Here is a 22859-nt window from a genome sequence, read left to right as displayed (position 1 = left end):
GACCCTGCACTCAGTTCGATGGATGGCTGTGAGCCTCTACATCTGTGCTACTTGGATTTTATGATGTAAGATAATAGCGGTAATTATTGTAAAACAAAGTGCTCATCAATTCCATAGGTGTTACTGCTAGCTCCTGCAAGTTCATCCAGTCCACACTGAACGACGGGCAGCAGAGAGAAGCCACCACTGACTTCGATGGAGCCACTGAGTTCTCTGTACTCTTTGGCTCTCTCCTGAGGATGTTCAGAGCCTTATGATCTTTTTTTGGGATTGCTTTAGTGAAAAGCAATCACACGAGAATCTTTTTCTGCTGATGGTCCGTGACACACGCACAGCTGGGCTGCATAGCTGCACTGGTTCAGCTGAAATAGTTCAGAAGGGGCCTCCAGCTCAGAGGCTCCATCAGGGCCAGGGGTGGCTTCTCTCCGATGCCCATCCATACTCCAGTGTGGAGTGTATGAACTTGCCTCATTTTTTTTATCTAACCTTGAGAGCAATTCTGAAGCATCGATCCATCTGTACCTCTGGCCCCAGCACTGATGCCAACCCCAGGCACGCCTCTTACAGCATGTGGCATCGCTCCTTTATCTCTGCTGTCTCAGAAAACACAAGCTTCTGCCCATAGCGAAGACACTGAGCTTTCCCCATCTACAACTCCCCAGAAGAACTGGAGATAACAGGATGAGAAGGGAGAGCACATCACATTTCGCATTAGATGTGCTCCAGTTTCTCTCAAGGCTCTCACACCCACTGTTAGTGGGCCTAGCATACTGAGGGACTGGTTCCTGAAGGCATTACCTAGTGGGAGGGATCCTTACTGGCTAGGGAACAGTGAAGGCAGACTCCCACTCCAGAAGGTGTGCTAATCAAGTCATTCAGAGGGGTGGAGAGCATTGGGTGAGATGGAATAAGAACCACGCTGGGGGTTGTACACAGACTCCCAGCTGCCTCTTTCCCAACTGTCGATCACTCAGGGCAAGGATGGGCAACATCAGAGGAGGATACAGAGGAGGAAGGGGACTGGGGGATGAGTTGTCTCAAGTCATAGAAAAGAGTTTATGAGAAGGCAGAAGGAAGAGAAATGTCTCAACAGCTGCTAAGAGGAAAGTTTGGAGACTTGGTGGTCAGGAGAGAGAAAATGGGGCCACAGAGCAAATTCTTGATAAACAGGCAAGAGTTACCAGGGAATAGGATTTTGAGTTATTTGTTTTGTGGCCTCTGACCTCTGCTTTGGGGAGATGAGCTTGGGAGGCCATGCAAGAGTGGAGTGAAGAGCCACAGCTGGATAAGTTCAATGTTGGTGGCCCCGTTTACAGCACTCCACAGACAGTTTTGTTAATATTGTTTCTTATACTTAGAATGTAGATTCGGCGAACTCTTAGGATAAAGAGACATCTCTGACTGGCACAAGCTTCATTAAGTAATTGACTCTGACAATAAACATTGTCCATTTACATTGGGGACATCAGCTAAAACTCAGCATAAACACTTAGCAGTGGCTGCCCATGTAGAGTCACTGGCCCTTTTCTTTTTTTGTTTTATAAACAGCTCTTACATTTTCTTCCTCTGATAAGATTTATTTGGCTTCAGAACAAGGATTTCTCAGTGGACACCCAGAAACTACTCAGTGTTGAAGAAACAAATACAAGTTTTTCGCCTTTGCTGTCCTTGAAGGTTCTACAGCCCATAAAGCCTGTCAATTCTCATTTTCTTTGAGTGACTTGAGAGAGAAAGGAATGTGTGTTGCAAATCCTTTGGGCTTTTAGTAACTCAGGCTAGTCCGCTCATCAACCTCAGACACTTAGAGCTTGTCACTCACATTCACATTCAAGACTTCTTCATGGTGGAAATAATTGTCCAAACAATTGTCAAAACATACACCGTGGCCACCCTCTGAAGATGTCCAAATCATGTTCATGTATGAAAGATGCTTGTTCAAAGATGTGCTACTTTCTAGTCATTTCTAGGTGGAACAAACTCATTAATGTAACTACAGTAAACAGAGAAAGAAAATATTGGGAATTAGTGCAGTTCCCTCCTTATGTTTATAGAAAAACCTCACTGGCTTCCAAACAACGGAGACAGTGTTTGATGCGGAGTCAGGGTGACTGAAGACCAAGCCAGATTTTACATAGCAATGAAACCTTCTGCTGTTCTTTGTTGTAATAATACAAAATTCTCTCTATTCTTAAGGTAAACTTTGTTAAAGATTCATTTAAGCTAATTCTACCAACAATTCTAGAAGCCATTAGCGTTAAATATTTAAACGAAATGTTAAGGGCCAAAAGGGAGTATTTGCTGTTTAATGCAGGAATAAACACTACCTGACAGACCCCTGGCTTTCATTACTTTGTTTCAGCTTTGTTGCTTCTAAAGATTTAATTAAGTTGATTTGGGTTTTAAAGGTACAGTATATATAAGGATGTGGCTCTTCTGAAATTCCACCTTTTATAAGCAAATACAGCCGGGCAGTGGTGGCGCACGCCTTTAATCCTAGCACTTGGGAGGCAGAGGCAGGTGGATTTCTGAGTTCGAGGCCAGCCTGGTCTACAGAGTGAGTTCCAGGATAGCCAGGGCTACACAGAGAAACCCTATCTCGAAAAACCAAAAAAAAAAAAAAAAAAAAAAAAAAAATTATAAGCAAATACTTATAAATCCATTTTATGAACTAAATTTAATTCAATCGGGCTAATTCTGAAGACCTACTATCATCAAGGAGATTTGACAAGTCGGAGAGAACTGTATATACTTTAGTCAAAGAAGGCAAACTGCTGTTACTTTTAGCATTCAATAGGTACCAACAGAAGAAAAACAAAGATCTTAAGAAACAGGAAGACCATAGCAGCCTTTTGTCTGGTGTTATTTTTGGGACGTTAGGTAAAAAAGCTGATTTTCTTTTCCCATTTGTGAGTAGAGAGGCCATGAACATGTGTGAGTGAATATCTGTATAGCAGAATGACGGGTCTGTTGAGCATATGCCAAGGAGTGGGGTAGCTGGGTCATAAATGTCTTGCAACAGATGAATGGAGAATGAAAATGTGACACATATATATGACCCAGCTGTAAAGAAAAATGATATCATGAAATAGGAATATAAATGGAGAGACCTAGAAAAGATCCCACTAAGTGAGATAACCCAGACCCAGAAAGATAAATGCCACATGTTCTCTTTCACCTGTGGTTCTTAGCTCCAAATCCTTAGATATAATGTAAGTATACATACAGCATGGAATGTCTGCAGAAACTGGGAAAGTATAAAGGGGTCATACTGGGGAGGGGTCTTGGGAAGACACAGTAGGATACAGGTGATGTGGAGTGGCAAACAGAATAACTGAGATGGGGCTAAAACCAGGGAGGAGAGAGGGTTGTCACCAAGGAGAAGAAGGGACAAATCACACCAAGGTTGTTTGACAAAGCCTTAACAGATAATCTTATTTTATATTTACCTAAAATTATACATATTATGAATGATTGTATGTGTTTATGTATATGTGTAAGTGTGTATTTGTGTGTATATGCATGAGTTAAGCCACTTGGACTGGTAATGTTCCTCACAAGAACCATACACCACCCCAGTATTGAGCCCAGGAAGCCTCCTTTTCAGCAGCTGGCTAGGGAACTCAAAGTGACTCCCAGAACAATACAGACTATTGATGCAGCCCCTGGTTGCTTCTTAGGAGTTGGGGGTGGGGCCCTATTGCCAAAGATACAACTTGACATGGTAACTACTTTCCTGTGGTTTAGCTTCCATGATTCCAGAAAACACTACTCAGGCGGCCAAGGGGAGGATGCAACTAAGCAGTCCTTTTCAGCTGCAACACCTATGAACCATGACAATGACCAGTGCAGCAAGTTACGTGTAAGGATGCAATAAGTGCCATGCAGGTATTGGTAGCAACCAAAACTATCTAATTTAACTCAAGGCTTACTTAACATGAAGCAAATCATACCTTGTCCTGGAAATCCAGCCAGCTTACCAAGGGTAGTGAGGTCACGGACCTTAGAAAACAATCTGCAACTTTACTAGACCAGCATAATTCCTTACTATGTTCTAAGCCTTATTCTTATTCCTATAGATAAATGTAGCTACCAAGTTTAATCAAAGAAACCTCTCTTTACAGCTAATGAAGACTATCACACAACCATACATGGACACAAGGCAGAGATAACTGGATTGTGGGGAGTCCCGCTCCAACAGTTACATCTACATCATAGTTCCTTCATCTATGGCTCAGGGAACACTGAGAGTCAGAAATACTGTAAGAGCCAGGATTCCAGGAAGTCTGCCATGAAAATCTCTCCTGGAAATGGCTGCATAAACACGACCAAAACAATGGTGATATCACTGGGCATATTAACTTGGAAGGGGGAAATTTTCCCAGTGTCCTAATCCTAGGTAAAGAACTACAGGGAAGTAGTGACTACCAGGAAAAGGAGAAATAGCATCTCCCAGGGATGAGCCCACTTGTTGGCTGTCCAATGCAGAGTGGTCAGTCTTGAAACCGCATACAGACCACCAATAAAAATGGATCCAACAGGTTATATTTATATATATGTTTACACACTGTGATGGTTTGTAGATGCTTTGCCCAGGGAGTGGCACGATTAGGAGGTGTGGCCTTGTTGGAGTAGGTGTGTCACTGTGAGCATGAGCTTCCAGAACATTATTGTAGCTGCCTGGAAGCCAGTCTTCTCCTAGCTGCCTTCAGAACAAGAGACAGAATGCCCAGCTTCTCCAGCCCCATGTCTGTCTGGATACTGCCGTGCTCTCACTTGATGATAATGAACTGAATCTCTGAACCTGTAAGCTAGTCCCAACTAAATGTCCTTATAAAAATTGCCTTGGTCATGGTGTCTGTTCACAGCAGTAAAACCATAACTAACTAACAACTAACTAACTAACTAACTAACTAACTAACTAACTCTTCTCTGTCTGTCTCTGTCTCTCTGTCTCTGTCTCTGTCTCTGTCTCTGTCTCTCTCTCTCTCTCTCTCTCTCTCTCTCACACACACACACACACACACACACACACACACACAGAGGAATCTGAAATAATAATAAAGCAACAGGAGGCTATCAACTTGAAAGTGAGGGCCATGGCATTGATTCAAAGAATGCTTTGTGAGGAGCTGGAGGGAGGAAAGGGAGGGGAAAGTGATGTAATGCTATTTCAATTAAAAATATTTAAAAGCTGACTTTAACTTTTTTTTTTTAATAGTATCTTCTGTGTTCTAATTAATACTAAAAGCTAAACGGGATAAAATTGAACAAAGTTCAGCAATCATGCTTATGGATCTGAATGAAAGGCTTTTAATATATCATTTTCACATTGCAAGTCAGGTGTTTTTCATGTATGCTCCTAAACCATCACTAACTTGGAAGCTCACCTGGGCCCCACCTCCTGAAGAATGTTCCACACAGGGAAAGGAGGTTGACCTTGAATTTACCCCAATACGCCTTAATCCAGAGGCAGATAAGTGTTGATAAAAGTACTAAGCACAGTACTAGGTGAGAAGAGAGAAGGTGACAGGTGTGGCCCCTGGGGGAGACTCAGAGGAGGGAGGAGCATTTCAGTACAGCCACAGCAGTAACCTTTAGGCTAAGAGCCCTTGACTGAAATTAGGTTTTTCCAACCTGGGGATTTCTGGCATCCTGAAGATTTCCTGGAAGAAGCAACAGTTAAACTGTAGTTATAAATGGCTAGACTTGGAGGGAACGGAGGGAGAATGAAGAGTTAACTTGTATGTAGACAACGAGAAGGCCTTGGGGTGGTCTATGGAAAAGCAAGGCTAGAGAGGCTAAAGAATTAAGGGGAGGTAGACTCAGAGACTAAGAGCAGGGTGTTATCCTAAGAGAAACTGGACTCTACAGGAGCCTAGCAAGGTCAAACATGGAATCAGAGGAGTGCACTTGGAAGGTAGTAAAGATGGTGCAATAAAACCAAGGAGACATTGGCCCAAGCAATGGAAGAGGAAGAATAGCTTTGGGGATGATACCCAGAGAAGTAAGTGGGGGTGGGAAGACCTTTGGAAAGGACAGCTATCCATGTGGAAATATCACATAGGGGTTTGGACAGCTAGTCTCTCATATGCATTTGAAATGCTGTAGTGACCTCAGCTAGAGAAGTTAATGTGGGTACCGGCTATGTTCATATGAATTCAGATGAGCAACTGAGATCAACTATATAGGATAAGATGCAAAGCAAAGATCAGGGACTTGAATGAAAGGGGGAGAAGGAATGACTTGCAAGGCAACTAGTGATAAAAAACCCAGAGGAGTGTTTCCCAGAGGATGAAGTGTTAGCAATTGATCTGCAAAGTTCATTTTCATTTCTTCCTGGACAGGCACCTGGACAATATTTCTCAGACTGTCTTGCATATGATGGCTGTTGTTTAATGTCCTTAAGGATTTTCAGTTCTGGGAGTTGAACCCAGGGAGTTGCATACGTAAGCAAGTACTCTACCACCAAGCTGATTTTCCAGCTCCCTTTCTTACTTAAAGTTAGAGGTCGGATCTTATTCTGCTGCTCAAGCAGGTCTTGAGTTTGTGATCCTCCTGTCTCAGCTTCTGAAGTAGTTGAGATTACAGGCCTGTGTTACCAGGCATGGGAGAGTGAGATCCTGCTAACAGAGACACCAGTGGAGGAGAGGGCATCAGCAAAGACCCATTCCTAATGGCTCTGAGCCTCACAGTGTGCTGGAACTACCAGTAAAAAATGTGCATGTGGGAGAAGCTGACTCACCCACTCACGAAGCCATCCAAGATGGCTACCCAAGCAGCAAATTAAACCTCTATGTGTTAGATCATTAACCAGGAAAGTTGAGGTTATAGTCGGGAGTCCTCAGCTCATCCAGACGATTCTGCATTTAGAAATGATTCCAGCACAGTGTGAGGGCAGCTGTAAGGACCACCCGCAAGGGACAGAGGTATAAAATAGAAACCCAAGAAGACACAGAGACCGAACTCCAGTTTTAATTGGGAAACTTAAATGTGAAGCAGATATCAGTTTGAACATTGAAGCAGAGTGGTCAGGACAGGATACAAAGACAGTATAAATAGAATGTGCATCTACAGAGCAAGAATGAATAGAGGAGGCTGGGGAGACAGAAAAGTGGGAAACACACACACCTCAGTTCTTTTTCAGAGAAAGTAGCTTCAGAATATCAGATCATGAACAAGAGAAACATACATTTGTTTTAGATTGAGTCCAGAAAGAAATAATTGTATAGCATTCATGAAATAACTATTGAGAAGCACGGTGTTAAGCAACGAGGAAGCATGTTCATACCCAATATGAATACACTCACTTAGAAATTTCCAGAACCTAGAAGACAGCCAAGGAAGGAGTCCAGTTGTGTGCTGAATGAACGTAGAGATGGATGCTTGTTGGTAGGTGTGAGAGAGGGGCACTATGGGAAATCAGGTGGGATGCTGGGGAGACGTGTATCATGATACAGGCTGGCAAGGAAGAAACCTTTGTATCTAGTGTGGTTTCTTGTACTGGTTGAGCAGAAGTTGGAGGCTAACGGACAATAGCTCAGTGAAGGAGTCCAGGCATGAGTGACTCATCAACAGATGTGAAAGGTGCAGTGATGTCTATGTCTTCAAGCAAAGAATATTACTGTCTCCCAGGAGAGAACTAAGCAACATGTGGACATGTCTCCTGGGCAGAGGGACCAAAGCCAGATGCAACTCTGTTAGCAAGGCTGGCTTTCCTCACCATGCACCTATTTCTTCCTCTATTTAACCAGCTTGCAGGCATGGGTCAGACATATTAAGTAGAGAGAAGATGAGACAAACAAACAAACAAACAAACAAACGAAAAAGAGGAACTTAAGGTAGGTGTAACATTGCTCAGTCTATCCCAGTTTGCCAGAAAACAAGTAGCTGAGTTTGTGTTAAGAGGTCAAAGTGAGCTCCCGTGTGTGTGTGTGTGTGTGTGTGTGTGTGTGTGTGTGTGTGTGTGTGTGAACTTGTTGAGTTTTCTAGTGCTTACTCGAGTCTTTCTCCCTTGCCTTTTGTCCCTGCAGCTTTGACTTAAAACCATGTGGGACTTAAAACTTTGACTTAAGGTTTTGACTTAAAACTCTGTGGTAGAGTGGGATTAATGAGGAAGTGTTTAATTTGGGCATGGCTACGTGGGTTTCTCTTCCTTGGGGATCTCTTTGAACAAGTGCTGTAATTTAGTCACTTCATGTTCAGCAACTGCCACATACATCGATTTCCACTTTTGTACAATTGATTTTTGCTTCTATTCCCATTTGTGCATTTGTTTTTGGACAGATATCATATGATGAGTGTCTGAGAAGTGTCTCTCGGAGGTCAAGGGATCTCATGAAGAAAGACCTTCTTTGTCAATACAAACATCACCAGGTAAATTCCCAGATTTATGGAGGGGAGCGTTCCATAGCTGAGTTTAACCTCAGTCTTTCCTTCTGCTACCCTATCTTGACATCAAGTGATTCAGAAAGAACACACGAGGAGCTATGCTTGAGGGCCCTGAGACATAAGCTCTGCCTCAGATATTTGTTTGTTTTTAGAATCTGGACCAAATCTTTTCATTTTTCTAGTTATTTCTTGGAGAATAATTTTCTAGCATAGTAGAAGGATTACTAAACTCCTGGTGAGCAAGTTCCCTACTGGAAACAACAGCTTTCCAATCTAGGAGTTTAATGGATTTTTAGGGAGGACTTATTGCTCTTCCATCACCACCTTGGATACTAAGAAGTAAACTCTATTATCTCTGAACATGCTAACAGTGAAGGAGGCGTTAAGTAGTCCTTACTCTCCTACTGCAAATTTGAGAATTCAAAATTTTTGAATTTTGTCTTTGCTGTGAATTTCCTTGGCAGTTTCTCAAAACAGTGTTCAAGTTCTCACAGGGACCCAGAAGATGAATATGATGGGGAACAGTACACATGCTCCCATCAGTCCAGTTTTCATGACCAGGGCAGCTGGTCACCTGTGCATCATGTTCAGAAGACTCCACCAGGCTGTGTCACTCTGTCACCTGAGGTGACTTGGGTACTGGCGAGAATCTGCAACATTCCCTTGCCTATCCATAATTACTTATTGATTTCTTCTTTTGTCTGTGCAATAGTAGCAAGAGCCAATGAAATGAATACAATGTCAGGAAGAAAAGGGGAACCTGTGTTAGAAAGGCTGGGAAAGGCTTGGCTCTACTCCTGTGAAAGCTTATTACCCACTTCCTGAATAGATGATGGCACCGGAGAGTCTAGATGACTCTTTGCCATACAGATGACAAAGGGAAGGACATCTAAAATTGGTTATGCTTTGTGTCTCATGTCAAGATATCAATAGAAAATCCAGTGCCACATGATGTTTCATAGTTTCCAGCACAGAGGTTCAGCCTCCTTAGAGACAAGAGCACACTATGCAAGGTATCAGTGTTTCACATGGGGTAGGGGAATTCCTAAAACAAATCCCCGCTTGCCAGAAACATTAGCAGGAAGATAATTATTTCTATTTCCTCTGATTGTCCATAAGAATTGGATTATAGTGTTTTGTCTATCTTTGGTTTGCTACTGGCATTTATGAAAGAATGAGTTAGTTCTCACAGGGGAGACTGAGTAGTCTTTTCTCTGGGGGCACTTTACTCTTCTTAGACCAAAAGTGATGACTGAAGAATCACCTGTCACCTAATGACAGGGACTGACCTTGACTCTTGCAGTAACTGCACAGGGCTTGTGCTAAGGACACAGAAGAGGAGAGATGTTAACCTTCCTAACCCACTTGCCTTCTCCACTCAGACGTATTTTTCACTTTGGTATGAAGCTTCTTGCCACAACTGCCTCCTGGTTTCTGCTAGAATAATTATAACTAAGAAAGTAGAGCAGGATTGAGTATACCCCAATATCCAAAATCAATTACCCAGAGAAGGGGCCCATGTCATCATCCAAAATGACCAGGATGACTGTCATTGGCAGAATAGCTGTCTTCAAAACATGCCAAGAGCAGCTTGGACTTCCAAGAGGCCATGGTCCTGTAGACTGGCCCTATTGGGGAAGTCCCATTAACACTCTCGGACCAGATCATAGGTATGGAGTGACACCTGGGGAATGAGAAGCTTTCTGATGAGCTGAATGGGCATATTCCCCAGAAGTGAGATAGGAGTCATACACAAAGATGTTATGGGGGAACCACAGGGGACATGCTGGCTGATAATATCAGCCTAGCGGCCAACCCAACCAGGCAGGATTGAATCACCTTACGAAATGCTCAGGCACATTAGTTACAGTTCTTTTGTAAGAAGCCATTTTTGTCACAACATGAAAGCAAATATGAAGCTCTTGTCTGAAATTTTAATGGTTAAAATCAATATGGTGTTCTACCACAATTGGAGAAGACTTTGATTCAAAGCAATGAATTGGCTGGAGAGACAGTTTAGTGAGTGGGAAGGCTTGTTGTACAAGTCCGAGGAAGGGAATTCCAGTTCCAGCACACACCGAATCATCTGGGAGTGGCTAAACATGTGCCTGTGACTGTAGTTCTATACAAAGTGGTGATAGAAGATTTCCTGGGGCTTTCTGGACATCAACATAACTCCAGGCTCAATGAGAGCCTGTCTCAGAGGAACAAGGCAGGAATAGGATACCCAATGTCTTCCTCTAGGCTCTGCATGCACATGCACACATGGACACACACCCCACAAACCCATACACACATAGTCTCATACAACACACACACACACACACACACACACACACACACACACACACACACACACACTTAGTCTTGTTCAAACCCAATTCTCAGAGTCTACAAGAAGAACACATAAGGCTTTCAGAACAGTGAAACCCATGGGACACTACAGTGACAGACCACTCTCATTATTCACTATCAAACTCATAGAATATACAAAGCAGTAACAAACCCTCAGTGAAACTCTAGGTGATTATGATGTGCTTATCAGTGGAATCAAATGCCCCATTATGGTGGCACATGCTGACAATTGGGGTGGGGGAAGTTGTCTATGTATGAAGTAGGGAGCATAGTGAAACCTATGCTCCCTCTTAGCTTTTGTATGAGCCTAAAACCACTCTTAAGGAACACAAAGATTTAAAGTTTATTTAATAGAGAACAGTAAACTTTCTAAAATAGCAACAACAACAACAAAAAAACCCCCCAAAACCCACAGAGTTCAAATGATAAACAAGCTTACACTTTAAGCAACTGCTGTGTAAATAATGCTTTGGAAGCAGAATGGGCTGCATGAAATTTAAACTCAACGCCTGTTACCCAGTTTGTGTTCAAGAAAGTCTGCTAAAGTGGTCGTGAACATAACGCCTCATGAAGACCCATAAAACAGTGATCTACACTGGCTGGGATGAGATAAGCTTCAATTTTCTATGCCATTAAACTGTGGGCTGCATCTTCACAGATACTGGTGTCTGTAGAAAGAAATTTTAAGTTTGGCACAGAGAGTAATCAAAGTAGTTGAGATAAAGTAAGAACTGTGACTTTTTATTAAAAGAAAAAGTTAAAAAGCAGCTCCATTACTTTTGCCCGAGACACAGCTTTGGCTTCTTTCACTGATTACAGTCTTTACTTCTCATGCATACAGATGAAGTCTTTTTCCAGAGGTCTTTATGTATTTGGGAATTCCTTCACTTGGTGCTTTCCATTAGGGTGAATATTAATTGTTCCAGGGTTGGAGACAAGCGTGATTTCAATGTTTATGGAGGGATGGATGACTTGTGATGTAAATAAATTCATGATGCAAACTCTCCCACAAGGAATATCTGAGCCAGGAATGGAAACTTTCTACCATAAGCATAGATACTTATGTAGTCATTAAATGGTATAATGCCAGGATATGGGAATATGCTTAGCCATGGGTTTAAAATACTGAAAAGTAATTCAAAGTGTGAATTAAAAATAATTTATTTAAGCCTGTCACAGTTTTAACTGTTTCACATTACTAAGAAGAACCCTTAGTTTAGATTAAAGAGAGCTCAGAAATTTTATGTTCAAGGGAGGTAATATCAAAACTACAGGGAGAATGAAGGTTGAGATGAGCTATGGGATGAAATTCAGAGTTGGTGGATGGTCTGAGGGAAGCTCAGATATGGGTGAATAGCTTGTCCACCTTGCAGGAGGTGGGGAAGCTAGAGAAAGAGGCCCAGGTTGGCTTTGGAAGGACTCATGAGCTGTGTCAAGATATTTAGACTCTGTCCTGAGAACCATGGGTGTAAACCATGAATGTAAAACGAGGTGGGCAGAGGCTGAGATCTACAGCTCTGCGGCAGAGCAAGGGATGGTGCCTGGGCACTGATGTGGGGAGCGTTGATAGTTTGTGATAAGAGAAGGGGAGGCAGAAGTCGTGATTCACACTGGCTCTTTAGAAAGTTTACTCAGTCCTGCAGTCCTCTGGAGAATGGACTGACTGGCAAAAGCCAAGTCTAAAGATAGGAAGCCCAGATAAAAGCTCAGGCAAATAATCTAGCATATGAGACAGCTGTTTATATGACCCTGAATGTAAAACGAGGTGGGCAGAGGCTGAGATCTACAGCTCTACGGCAGAGCAAGGGATGGTGCCTGGGCACTGATGTGGGGAACATTGATAGCTTGTGATAAGAGAAGGGGAGGCAGAATTTAGAAGGGGCGCAGTGTCTGGGATCTGATTTCAATGGGGTACCGCTGAAAATTTTATAAAAATAGGTTGTGTAGAAGGCTGAAGGCATAAAGAGTGGCTAGGGCTAGAGAAACAGATTGAAATGACAGCCACATTTGGTTAACTGCACCCAGGAGGGAAGAGTTCTGGCCACTCTGGGGAAATATGTACATCAGACAAAACAGTCCCAAGCATTAAGAGTTCACTTAGCACATCAAAATGTAAGGAATGAGCAGGAAGATGAGCTGCTCAAGAATGGAGAAGGCACAATGGAGAGCCTGAGGCAAGATGGAAGATGGTGGTGTAATGAGAGCCATGGGAAGACTGTTTTGGCTCATTTGTTCCACAGCATTTCAAACTAGAAGCATGTGAGACCAAAGAATGGAGGAGGGCTTTGCTTGAACTCATGTCTTATTTCTTCCTCAGGCTTCACTCTGACCTTCAAAATAATAGTGCTCTTCAGTATACCTGACCTACCTTGCACACACCCACACAACCACACACCCCCGTTCCCCCCACACATACACAGTGCTTAGGAGAAAGACTGTGGGTAAAGGATGCTGTCCCAGCATCTCCAGACAGCAGGACACAGCAGAGGACTGAAGGGAAAGGAGCAGTGAGAAAGGTGATAGATGTGAATCTTGGTGGTAATCATGACAGAGTGAAGCTTTTAGCTCCACACTCTCAGTAGCTTGTGGAGAGGATGACAGGGACAGTGAGCGCCAAATGGCACGGCAGTCATTTTGGATCACCACCCACAACTCCCCTGCGAAGATTACTTTCATGTACACAAAGCATCATGATGATTGTTCTCCATTTGACCATCAACAATCCCAGCCAGGCAGGGACTATGGCTTTTATACCACACTTGGGAATATAAAAGATGGAGAGGGTCTGAGGGACACATGCCCATCAGAGGCTATGAAGGATCATTGATGCAGATTAAGGAAAGTTCCCGAGTCTGATATGCGGTACAGAAGGATGGCTTTGTGTAACGATCTCCAGGGTTCTGCAAGCATGCCCACGTGCCCAGAAAGAAGATTCTGCTGGTAAATCACACACTGCAGTTGACTCCTGGGGGAGCTTATTTCATTCTCTGGCAACTGTCAGGAATGGGAAGATGGAATACAAACACTCGACTATATCTCTGTGTTGGTGTGAAGTTTTGTGCATCTCGGGTCTGCCAAAAGTCTTGACAAGTGATGTACCCCAGGCTGTGATGCCAAGATATGGTAAGGTTGTGCCTCTGACCTTGGGCCACTTGATTCTGAGTCTATGCTCTTTCTATTTCTATAAGTAATATGGCAAGGCTTTTAGGCAGGAAACTGCTGACAAACGTCATTTGCAGACATTCAGTGTCTAGAAGCAGGGAAGCACAGCCTCCCTTTGTCTCCTCTGTCCCATACTCACTCAGGAAGGTTAAATCACAGAAGACATGGGAAAGGACTTGCATGCCCATGGCCATAAGTTATGGCAGTGGTAAAGGCTCAGGCTACCCTGATGCATTAGAACTCAGAATGCTTGGCCACCTGAGTGTGACCTCCTGGAGACCTGAAGACAGATGGCTCTTCTGTCACAGAGATGAGAAATTGTACTTGCTCAGTCTGGCTTGGAGGCAGAAGTTGCAGATAAAAAAAAAGTGTGAATAGAACTCAGGTTAATTGTAGCTACCCTGGAGTGGCATTCTATGCTTTGATGGGTCAGGTTTGCAATTGACTCTCGGAATATCTAAACAATAAAATGACTGCTGGAGCTGACATTGCTTTTCTTCTGTCATAGAATTTTCAAAGGGGTCATGGCAACTATTTTCCTGGGCTACCCTGGCAGAAGAGTGTAGGCCCAGGCTGAGGTCTAGCTCCTTGGGTGTGAGCAGGAGCTAGGCAGCTTTCTTCTCTTTACCTACACAGCTCTTTCACTGTTTGTCTGGAACAAGATGGGGGTGGGGGAGCCAATAAGCTTTACTAAGAGATGTAGGGTAACATGAGATACCTGAGGGCCCCTGCATGATTATGTCCGTGGCAGGAGGAGGGGTCTATTTAGATGCATCTTCTATAACTGAGTCCACTTTGTAGTGAATTTGTGTACATCTGTGCTATTTATTGGTGACTGCTCATGGATAGATCACCAAGAGTCACATAGAGTTACATGATACCCTTCCCCCATGCTTATTTCCTGTTTCTCCCAAGCCACCTATTCTATGTGTCCTCAAACATAGTCAGACAGAAGGACTCATTTTGTCAGGGGGCTTATTTTCAGTACCAAGTTTCTACAAAGACAAGCCCTTGTGGTTTCCCATGAATCCAGCACTCTTGCAATTTCCTTTACTTGCTTTTATTGAACCATTCACTAGTTGTTCACAGAGAAGGGATTTTATAGATCTGTGTAAGGTTAGCTAAACATAAGGGCTGTTTAGCAAAGCTGATGCATTCTGTAATGCTCCTGTGATAACCTCTGAGTATTTTTCCTCAAGTGGATAATCCAGATGGGCTCCACCCAGTTGAAGGTCCATATAACATGGGTGGATTTGGGGACACCAAATGCATCATGAATAAATAACAGTTTTGTTTTATTTTGTTCAGAACCTACAGAGCCTAAGTTATTCTAGCTGACCAAATGCCTCTCTGAAAAATAAGACAGGTAAGCTAATGATGTGCATGTCTGGCCTCTGGGCCTGGCTGTGTGTGAACTGAAGCCAGTGATGGATTAGGTCTTGAGACCCAATTGAGATCCAAACTGGGTCTCAGACACCCCCATTCCCATCTCCCAGTCACATTTTTCTTACAATGCCTTTACCTCAAACTCTTTTGTTTTTAATTTTGTAATACTTTATGTCACAAGTTAAGTTGTGAACAAAGGATCAGATAATAGAAGTCTACATGCTTCACAAATATACACCATCCTAACGCACTAACAATATTGTCATCTTAGAATTAAGTCAAAATAAAATTAAGAAACACTTAGCCAGGAATATCGTTTGCATCCCACTGCGAAGACAAGGCTAGCTCCTATAAGAGGAACAGTGACTAAACTTCTCTGAAGTAATACAGTAAAGTATCAGAAACATAGGGTTGTTGGTGAAGACTCAGTTCCATAGAAGCACTAAAAGTCCCAGGCACTGTGGGCCAGACGCTGATGAGACTGAGTCTGTGCAATGAAGATTCCAGGGTTATCTGCACACATCTCCAGTTATCTGCATCTATGGAAGAGCTTACATGCTTCAGGCTTAGAAAGGTGCATACCTCAAACTCTTAATTATAAAGCTTTTAAATTCTTCAAGATTTAGCTCTATAATTTTTTTCCCTTTGAGCCGTGCTTCAACACCTAAAGTATATGATTCAGAAAGTAATAGAGTTGCCAACAATTGCTCTGTCTTCCACACTCACCCACGGTCATGGCCTCTGTGTTGTAAGTTTTCCTTGGAGCCCTTCATTTACTGATCTCTAATAGATTCTAATAAGTAGATTTGAAATGAGGATAATTAAAAGATATGGATCAGACAGCTTTTCGGTGGTGTGTAAATTGTCAATGAAACACAGAACAGAAATTGGTTGCCTTGACGATTAAAGACAATGTAAGATGAAGAATAAACTGGCCTTTTCGCAGGACTTTCAAAGGGGAAGTGATTTTTGAATGTTTAGCCTTGTTATCCAGAGAGCGGGTGACATTGAGCCCAGAGGCGCCTGTTTCATTTCACAACTGCGTAATTTGGAAATGATTAAGAACAGTTCTTTCTCAACATTTTTTAATCATGGACCAACTAAAAACATCACATTGATTTCTCCAGCCCATCTTTCTCGAATGTGCTCATGTGAGACACATTTTAAATCAGTGCAGCTCTTGAGATTTAGCTCCATTAAATTCCTGTCAACACACTCTTCTTTTTATGAAAATAGAAAGACAATTACGCTTTTTGAACTCTACTACCAACAAAGTAAAAACCAAACCAAACAAAAATCCCCCCAAAACCAACAACTCTCAAGTGGAAAGCTCACACTACCATTCAGTAAACAGCTTAAGAGTTTCTTAAAGATGCTTTCCCACGGTGCACATAGCGTGAGCAGGTGCTCTGCAGAGGAGTGGATGTACCCTGGATGTGAGTGCAGGTGCATCTTGGGAGGCAGTGCCTCCTGTAGCTTCTGCAGCCACTGGCTCAGAACCACCAGCTTCATTCAACTTAAGGGCGATCATCTTGTCTGCCCTTGTTTAGGTCACAGGATGATCTTTTCTGAGGGATATTTCACTTGGCTTCTGGAGGAATCCAAGGAGGAGCTAAGCAAAAAGCATGGAGGTTGGAATTTGACGCAAAACAGAAAATAGCTCCCAAACATTTGCTCATCTTAAAAAGGAAAATATTTAGTAATATTTATCACCAATCTGGAATATTCCTCTACCTCATAGTTTTATGACCTAGGTATCAAATTAAGCACCCTATGTCTAGAAGCACAGGAAAACTTGAAAAGAGAAGTGCATAAGTTGCATTTTATAATCTTAAAGTGCTTAAGGGGAGAAGGAGGGTCCTTGGGGAAATCTAAAAATAGACTAAAACATATGAGAACCAGGTATTAAATATTTCCATTTCCCCACAGGCTTGGCAAAGAAAAAACGTGCCTCTGGCAAGAGGACTCTCATGCCTTCTGATGTGAGACACTGTGTGTGACCTCACATCCCTACTCAAGAGGCTGGTGGCCTTCACAGGCTGTGGCCTACGTGGGCTGGTGGCCTGCACGGGCTATGGCATGGGATGCACACAATGGTGCTGGCTTTCTCAGTAGGAGGTTCCTTGACTGGTTGATGCAAACCTAGCCACTTTGACCAGCCCTGTTTTTCCTTTCTGAATCCTGGTCTTCTTCCTTGTACATTTATGATGTTCTCTACTGATTAATGAGATTTAAACTCTCTACATACACTCAACTAGGAATGCCAAAATCAAAAGTCCTAGAAAATATATTATTAAGAGTGCCCACCTGGCCCCCAAACCCCAAAGGAAATTTAAGCATCCTTTCTTCAGTGGAACTCAGCCTTGAGCTACAGAGACAACATCTCCAGAAATAGTACTTTCCAGGTTTTAGTTTTTGCCAAATTGAGAGTGAAGATACTGTTAAATGTAAAATATGAATTCCTGCTCACCGTTTGAACATACAGAATGAATGCCAAGCTTCCCGTGATCCATACAGGTCGGGAAGACCTTCACCTCTATCCTCTGGGTAACCTCTTCAGGGACTAGGAACACAGAGCAGCTACAGCATCTTGCTTTTTTTTTTCAGCTGCCATATTTTTGACTCCCTCGATTGTTCTTGAGTTATTTGGGTTTTTGTCCCCTGTGTTCTCTTTGCAATTACTTGTTTAAACCTGTTGATGTTTTTTTACATTTTTTTTCCAAAATCCCTAAATTTATGACTTTTTGGCCTACTTTAGGAAATGTGACCTATGGAAGAAGTACAACTTTTTTTCTATAAAGCAAATTAGTAATATTGAAAATACTGTATCAGGCATTCAAAATAGCTAGAAGGGTGAATCTTGAATTTTTTTCAACATGAAGAATGACACATGCTTAAGAGAATAGGTGAGATAAATATCTGGAGTGGGCCAATAACCTATGGATATGTATGAACTGGCATGCTGTAATTTATTATGTATTAATTAAAAATGAAAGAGGAGAAGATGGAGAGGTGTCTCACTAGTTCAGATCACTCCTTACTCTTCCAGAAACTCCAGCTCCTTTCCCAGCATCCTCATGGTGACTCATAATCTCCTCTAATTCTACATCCAGTAGACTTGTTATCCTCAGCCCTCTGTGGTTTCCTACATCCACATACATACCCCCAGGCACATACATGTAAAATGAACACGTGAGTAAGTAAATGAACATTTTAAAATAAATCACAGCACTAAGAAGATGGCTCAGCAGGCAAAGGTGATTGCTGTGCATGTATGGAGACTTGTGCTCAGTTTTTGGAAACCACATAAAGGTGGAAGGAGAGAACCAACTCTAAAAGTTGTTCTTTTGATCTCCACATGTACACTGTGGCATATATGCCCACACAATCTTTCAAACACACACACACACATACACAGACACACACACACACAGTAGTAATAGTAATAGTAACAACAATAGTAACAGCAATAGTAACAGTAATAACAACACAACAATAATAATTACAAATTTTGAAAAGAAATTATTGGCTCTTAGGGAATCAAAGAGATGATTTGGTGTAAGATTCTAGGAGTTCAGATCTGGCTAGTCAAGAAGGTGAGAGCCTGCTTGGTATCTTGGTATACGGATAGAACTTTCTTATTATCATCCCGACTCTCTTGTTTCAGCTAAGGCTTTTTGACAAACACTCCCTATATATGGGATACTTCTTACTATGGTCATATGTGGCACCTTTGGGGCCCAAACCTGTGAGCCCAGGAGCCTCAGGTATATGAAAAAGCAAGCTTACCTTCTTGTACAGACTCCTCAGATCTCGATACTGCCACATGCTGTTTAGGACCTGAGAAGCAGCCTTGACCACCTTTGGAGAGTGCCTGACAAAGAAAAGACAGAAAATGCAGATGATGATGGCATCTTGGTTTGGAACCACACTGTCGGTCAGGGTCAGAAAACATCAAAATCAGCACCCTCTTGGTTTTTCTCTCCAGTTAAGTATTGTTTCCCCAGTCCCCACTCTCCTTGTCAGCAACAAGCCTGGAAAGGCACTAGAGTTTGGCAAAGAATTTCCAAAACACAAACACAGGAACAGTAACATTTAGGGAGAAAGCAGTGTAGTCTCTAATTATAAAATGGAGGAGAAATATGGGGGTGGGGAAAAGTGATTCAGTAGGGCTGGCTGGATTTACAATTTTTTTTGCAGCAGTGCTGTGACACACATAGGTGATAAAAAGAGCAGACACGCCCATATCCCCCAGATACAAGTACAGGTGGGGCTAGTATATTGACCTATGAGAGCACAAGCACTTACTCCTTGTTGCCTGTTGATGCCAAGCATAGAACTCTCGAGAGCACACACACACACACACACACACACACACACACACACACACACACACACAAAACATAGGTGCCTAAGAATGTCCATGACAAGAATCTGTGAAGGCCTGTATGTTCAAGTAAGTCCTTTGGATCAAAGTCACAGGAACGTAGTTTATTAAGCTTTTCTCAGGTTGCCTTTGCAAATGTTATGACATGTGCTTCCCTTTTGTTTCAATGGCAATCTGTACATCAAAACAGAGACTAGGGCAGGCTAGCCACATTGACTCAGTTCCCATCAGATTCTTGAAAGTCCTGTTGATTGGTGCTTCTTAGAAAAGCTTTTAACCACTTGTAGATCTTAGTTTTAATAGACTGGCTTTACCACCAACTGCCTAATCCCAGTGTGTAGTGAAAAGGGTTTGTTCCTTTAAAAAATACAGAAATGTGGGAACATGTCTTTCTTTTGATCGCAGGTGTGGGACATGGGGCTGCTTCGGACTGTCCACAGAAGATGATTTCCCTCCTGCTCTTGCAGAACCATGATTTTGCCAGCTGCAGATAGTGTCTGTGACTGTGTGATATTGGAATTCTGGGGACTTTTCAGAGGATAGGTAAACGCTAGGGCCCCAAGAGGTGGGTAGGTTGTTGGTTAGTTGCTGTTGGTCATGGTTTGTTGTTATTTTTTTTTTAATTTTAATTTTTATTTTTGTTATTTTGAGACAGGGTTTCTCTGTATAGCCCTGGCTGTCCTGGAACTCACTCTGTAGACCAGGCTGGCCTTGAACTCAGAAATCTACCTGCCTCTGCCTCCCAAGTGCTGGGATTAAAGGCATGTGCACCACTGCTGGTTGGTCATAGTTTGTTAAATAGTCATGCATAAAGAAGAAACAGTTAGAAATTAGATGTCCTGACTGCAAAGATCAAAGTTGCCCTAAGGAACTCAAGAGCTCTAATCAGCAGGAAGTAGACTAGGGATAACATTGCTCCCCTTTCCCCTCTATCCTTTTTTTCACTCCTATCTAGTGCTAAGGGTTGAAAGGGTGGAAGAAGAGGGGTGGAGAAGGATAGAAGAACAAAAATCCCACAAAATAGCAGATGCAGACTACACTAGTGGCCACTACTGATATGGTTGGTCTACCTTATAGGGTAGTTCATTTTTTTCCTATGAGGAGTGAGATAGTTTTGGGGGTCCTATGGTCCTTTGTCACATTTACTCAATTAACTGTCACTCTATCAAGAAGAAAGGATATGGCTATGTTTCCGTACATACAATCCTGTATTACACGAAACAAGGAGAAGGTATGATCTGGGCTGTAGGCTTGTGGTTCATGTGACTCCTGGTATTGGGCAAGATGTTATAACTAATGAGGCTTCCAAAGTGATGAACAGTCTAAAGCTGACTGTTATAGATGACAGATCTACTGAAAATAAGCTCTGAAGTGAGACCAAAATATATTTGATTATACCCTTCCTATTGTCTCTTCCTAAAAGTCAGAGGACCAAGACAGTCTCTTCTGATCAAGACAGGGATGCTGTATCCCTGAAATTTCAACAGTATGGCTACCTAAACTACACCATGACACCAAGTGACAAGCCAATGTGAAGTTGTGTGTGTGTGTGTGTGTGTGTGTGTGTGTGTGTGTGTGTGTGTGTCTCATAAAGTCCCATTCCTAGATTAGGATCTATAGGCAATTAATGGCTGTCCTGAGAGAGGGAGAATCAGTTTTCTTCAGGAACAAGTCCTCTGGTAAGCCGTCCAATCTCAAGTGGTTAGTCCTAAACACATGCAAATAAGAGCAACACTAAATGTACTCATTAGATAAGTCCCTATCTATCTATCTATCTATCTCTCAACAGAATAAATTATGAGTCTTAAGAGATCATGAATTTTAGAGGGAGTTGTGGGATTGGGAATTGGAAGTAGAAAAGAGAGGGTGGAATTGTTTAATAGAACTCCTATAAAATCTCAAAAAATGAATAAAAATCATATTCTAAATAAAACAGCCTTTGAGATTCAAAGGAAGCAGATGGTATATGGGTTGGGGTGGTCTTGGATTTAAGAGCCAAAATAAACAAACGTTTTGTGGGCAGGCATTTTGTAATGAAGTCACAGGCTATCAGGACATGGTGCATAGTCTAGCTGCTGTGTTTCTAGGACTTCATGCTTGTAATTTATGTGAGCTAAGACTAAAGCATCTTCCTCCATTTATAGAAGAACAGCATTGACAGCTACTTATTTCTGAGAAAAAATCCAACTCTGGCTATATTATAACAAAAAAATGAAGTACTATAAGTTTAATTTTCTCCATAATGCATTAGTTACAAGGTAACATTTATTTTATTTCACTAAGATGAATGGGTGTTTAATTATTCTATACCTTATGATAACATGGCCCCGGCTATAATTTTAAATCCCTGTAACTTAGAGAAATTTAGATCATTTCACAGATACAGATTAGTGCCCCTCTTGGCCTTATATAATCAAGGTGAAACAAAGACTAAGTACTCTTATATTTACCTCTGCTACTTGGATATTTTTCTCTGGCAATGCCCAGGCAACCATGGAGGAACATGATTAAAATTCAGGTAGTGATGGTATGGCCAACACATTTAGCATGAAAAATTCTTCCCACACAGTGTAAATTTTTTTTTTTTTTTTTTTTGGTTTCAACTTCTTGCTTAGTTACAAAATAGAGACTGTGAATGTATAATGAAAATCAGGTTACCTTCTCTATTACAATGCCAGTATGGTGTGGTGTTGTAATGACTTGTGAAGGTCAAGAGGAACACTGCCCTCTTCTTAGTCTGTATGTTTGATCCTTCCACTATACTCCTGCCATAAAAATATCTACTTGAAACTCTGTAACTACTAAGTGAAGGACCTGAACAACTGATGTCCCTAAGTAATTATAACCCTAGCCTGAGCCTTAGTATACAGGCCTCTACTGACAAGCAACAGTCAGTCAATCTGTCAATAGCTTCTCTGCATTACGATAAAATACAATGACACATGCAACACGATTTCCTACATAACTGCTGAGATCATGAAGAGGTGTATGTGAAACAGATGCACATGACAGAATTCTGCAATGTGTGTTTAAAAATGATGCAAAAGCAGTAAGCCATCAGACTTCAAAACTGTGGAATCGGCTCCTGTAAGTGTTGGTAGCAATCCCACAGTGCTTTGATCGTCACAGGAGCTATCAGATCAGGGGTGGCTGTAGATGTCTGTCTGATGGTATGATTCCT

General features: G+C 42.1%; 1 protein-coding gene across 6 annotated transcripts in view; it reads right to left on the bottom strand.

Annotated features, from left to right (window-relative positions):
* The window catches only part of Ctnnd2 (catenin delta 2), an 851684-nt gene that overhangs the window by 26600 nt on the left and 802225 nt on the right, over positions 1-22859 (bottom strand). For all 6 annotated transcript variants that reach the window (XM_031360311.1, XM_031360312.1, XM_031360309.1 and 3 more), the window contains one exon: positions 19081-19165. In XM_031360311.1, coding sequence (XP_031216171.1) covers positions 19081-19165 — 85 coding nt within the window. The remainder of the gene's footprint in view (positions 1-19080; positions 19166-22859) is intronic.

Source organism: Mastomys coucha, unplaced genomic scaffold (genome assembly GCF_008632895.1).
Source record: "Mastomys coucha isolate ucsf_1 unplaced genomic scaffold, UCSF_Mcou_1 pScaffold8, whole genome shotgun sequence".
Taxonomy (NCBI): domain Eukaryota; kingdom Metazoa; phylum Chordata; class Mammalia; order Rodentia; family Muridae; genus Mastomys; species Mastomys coucha.
The sequence above is the reverse complement of the archived record's forward strand: the minus strand, read 5'-3'. Positions and strand labels throughout refer to the sequence as shown.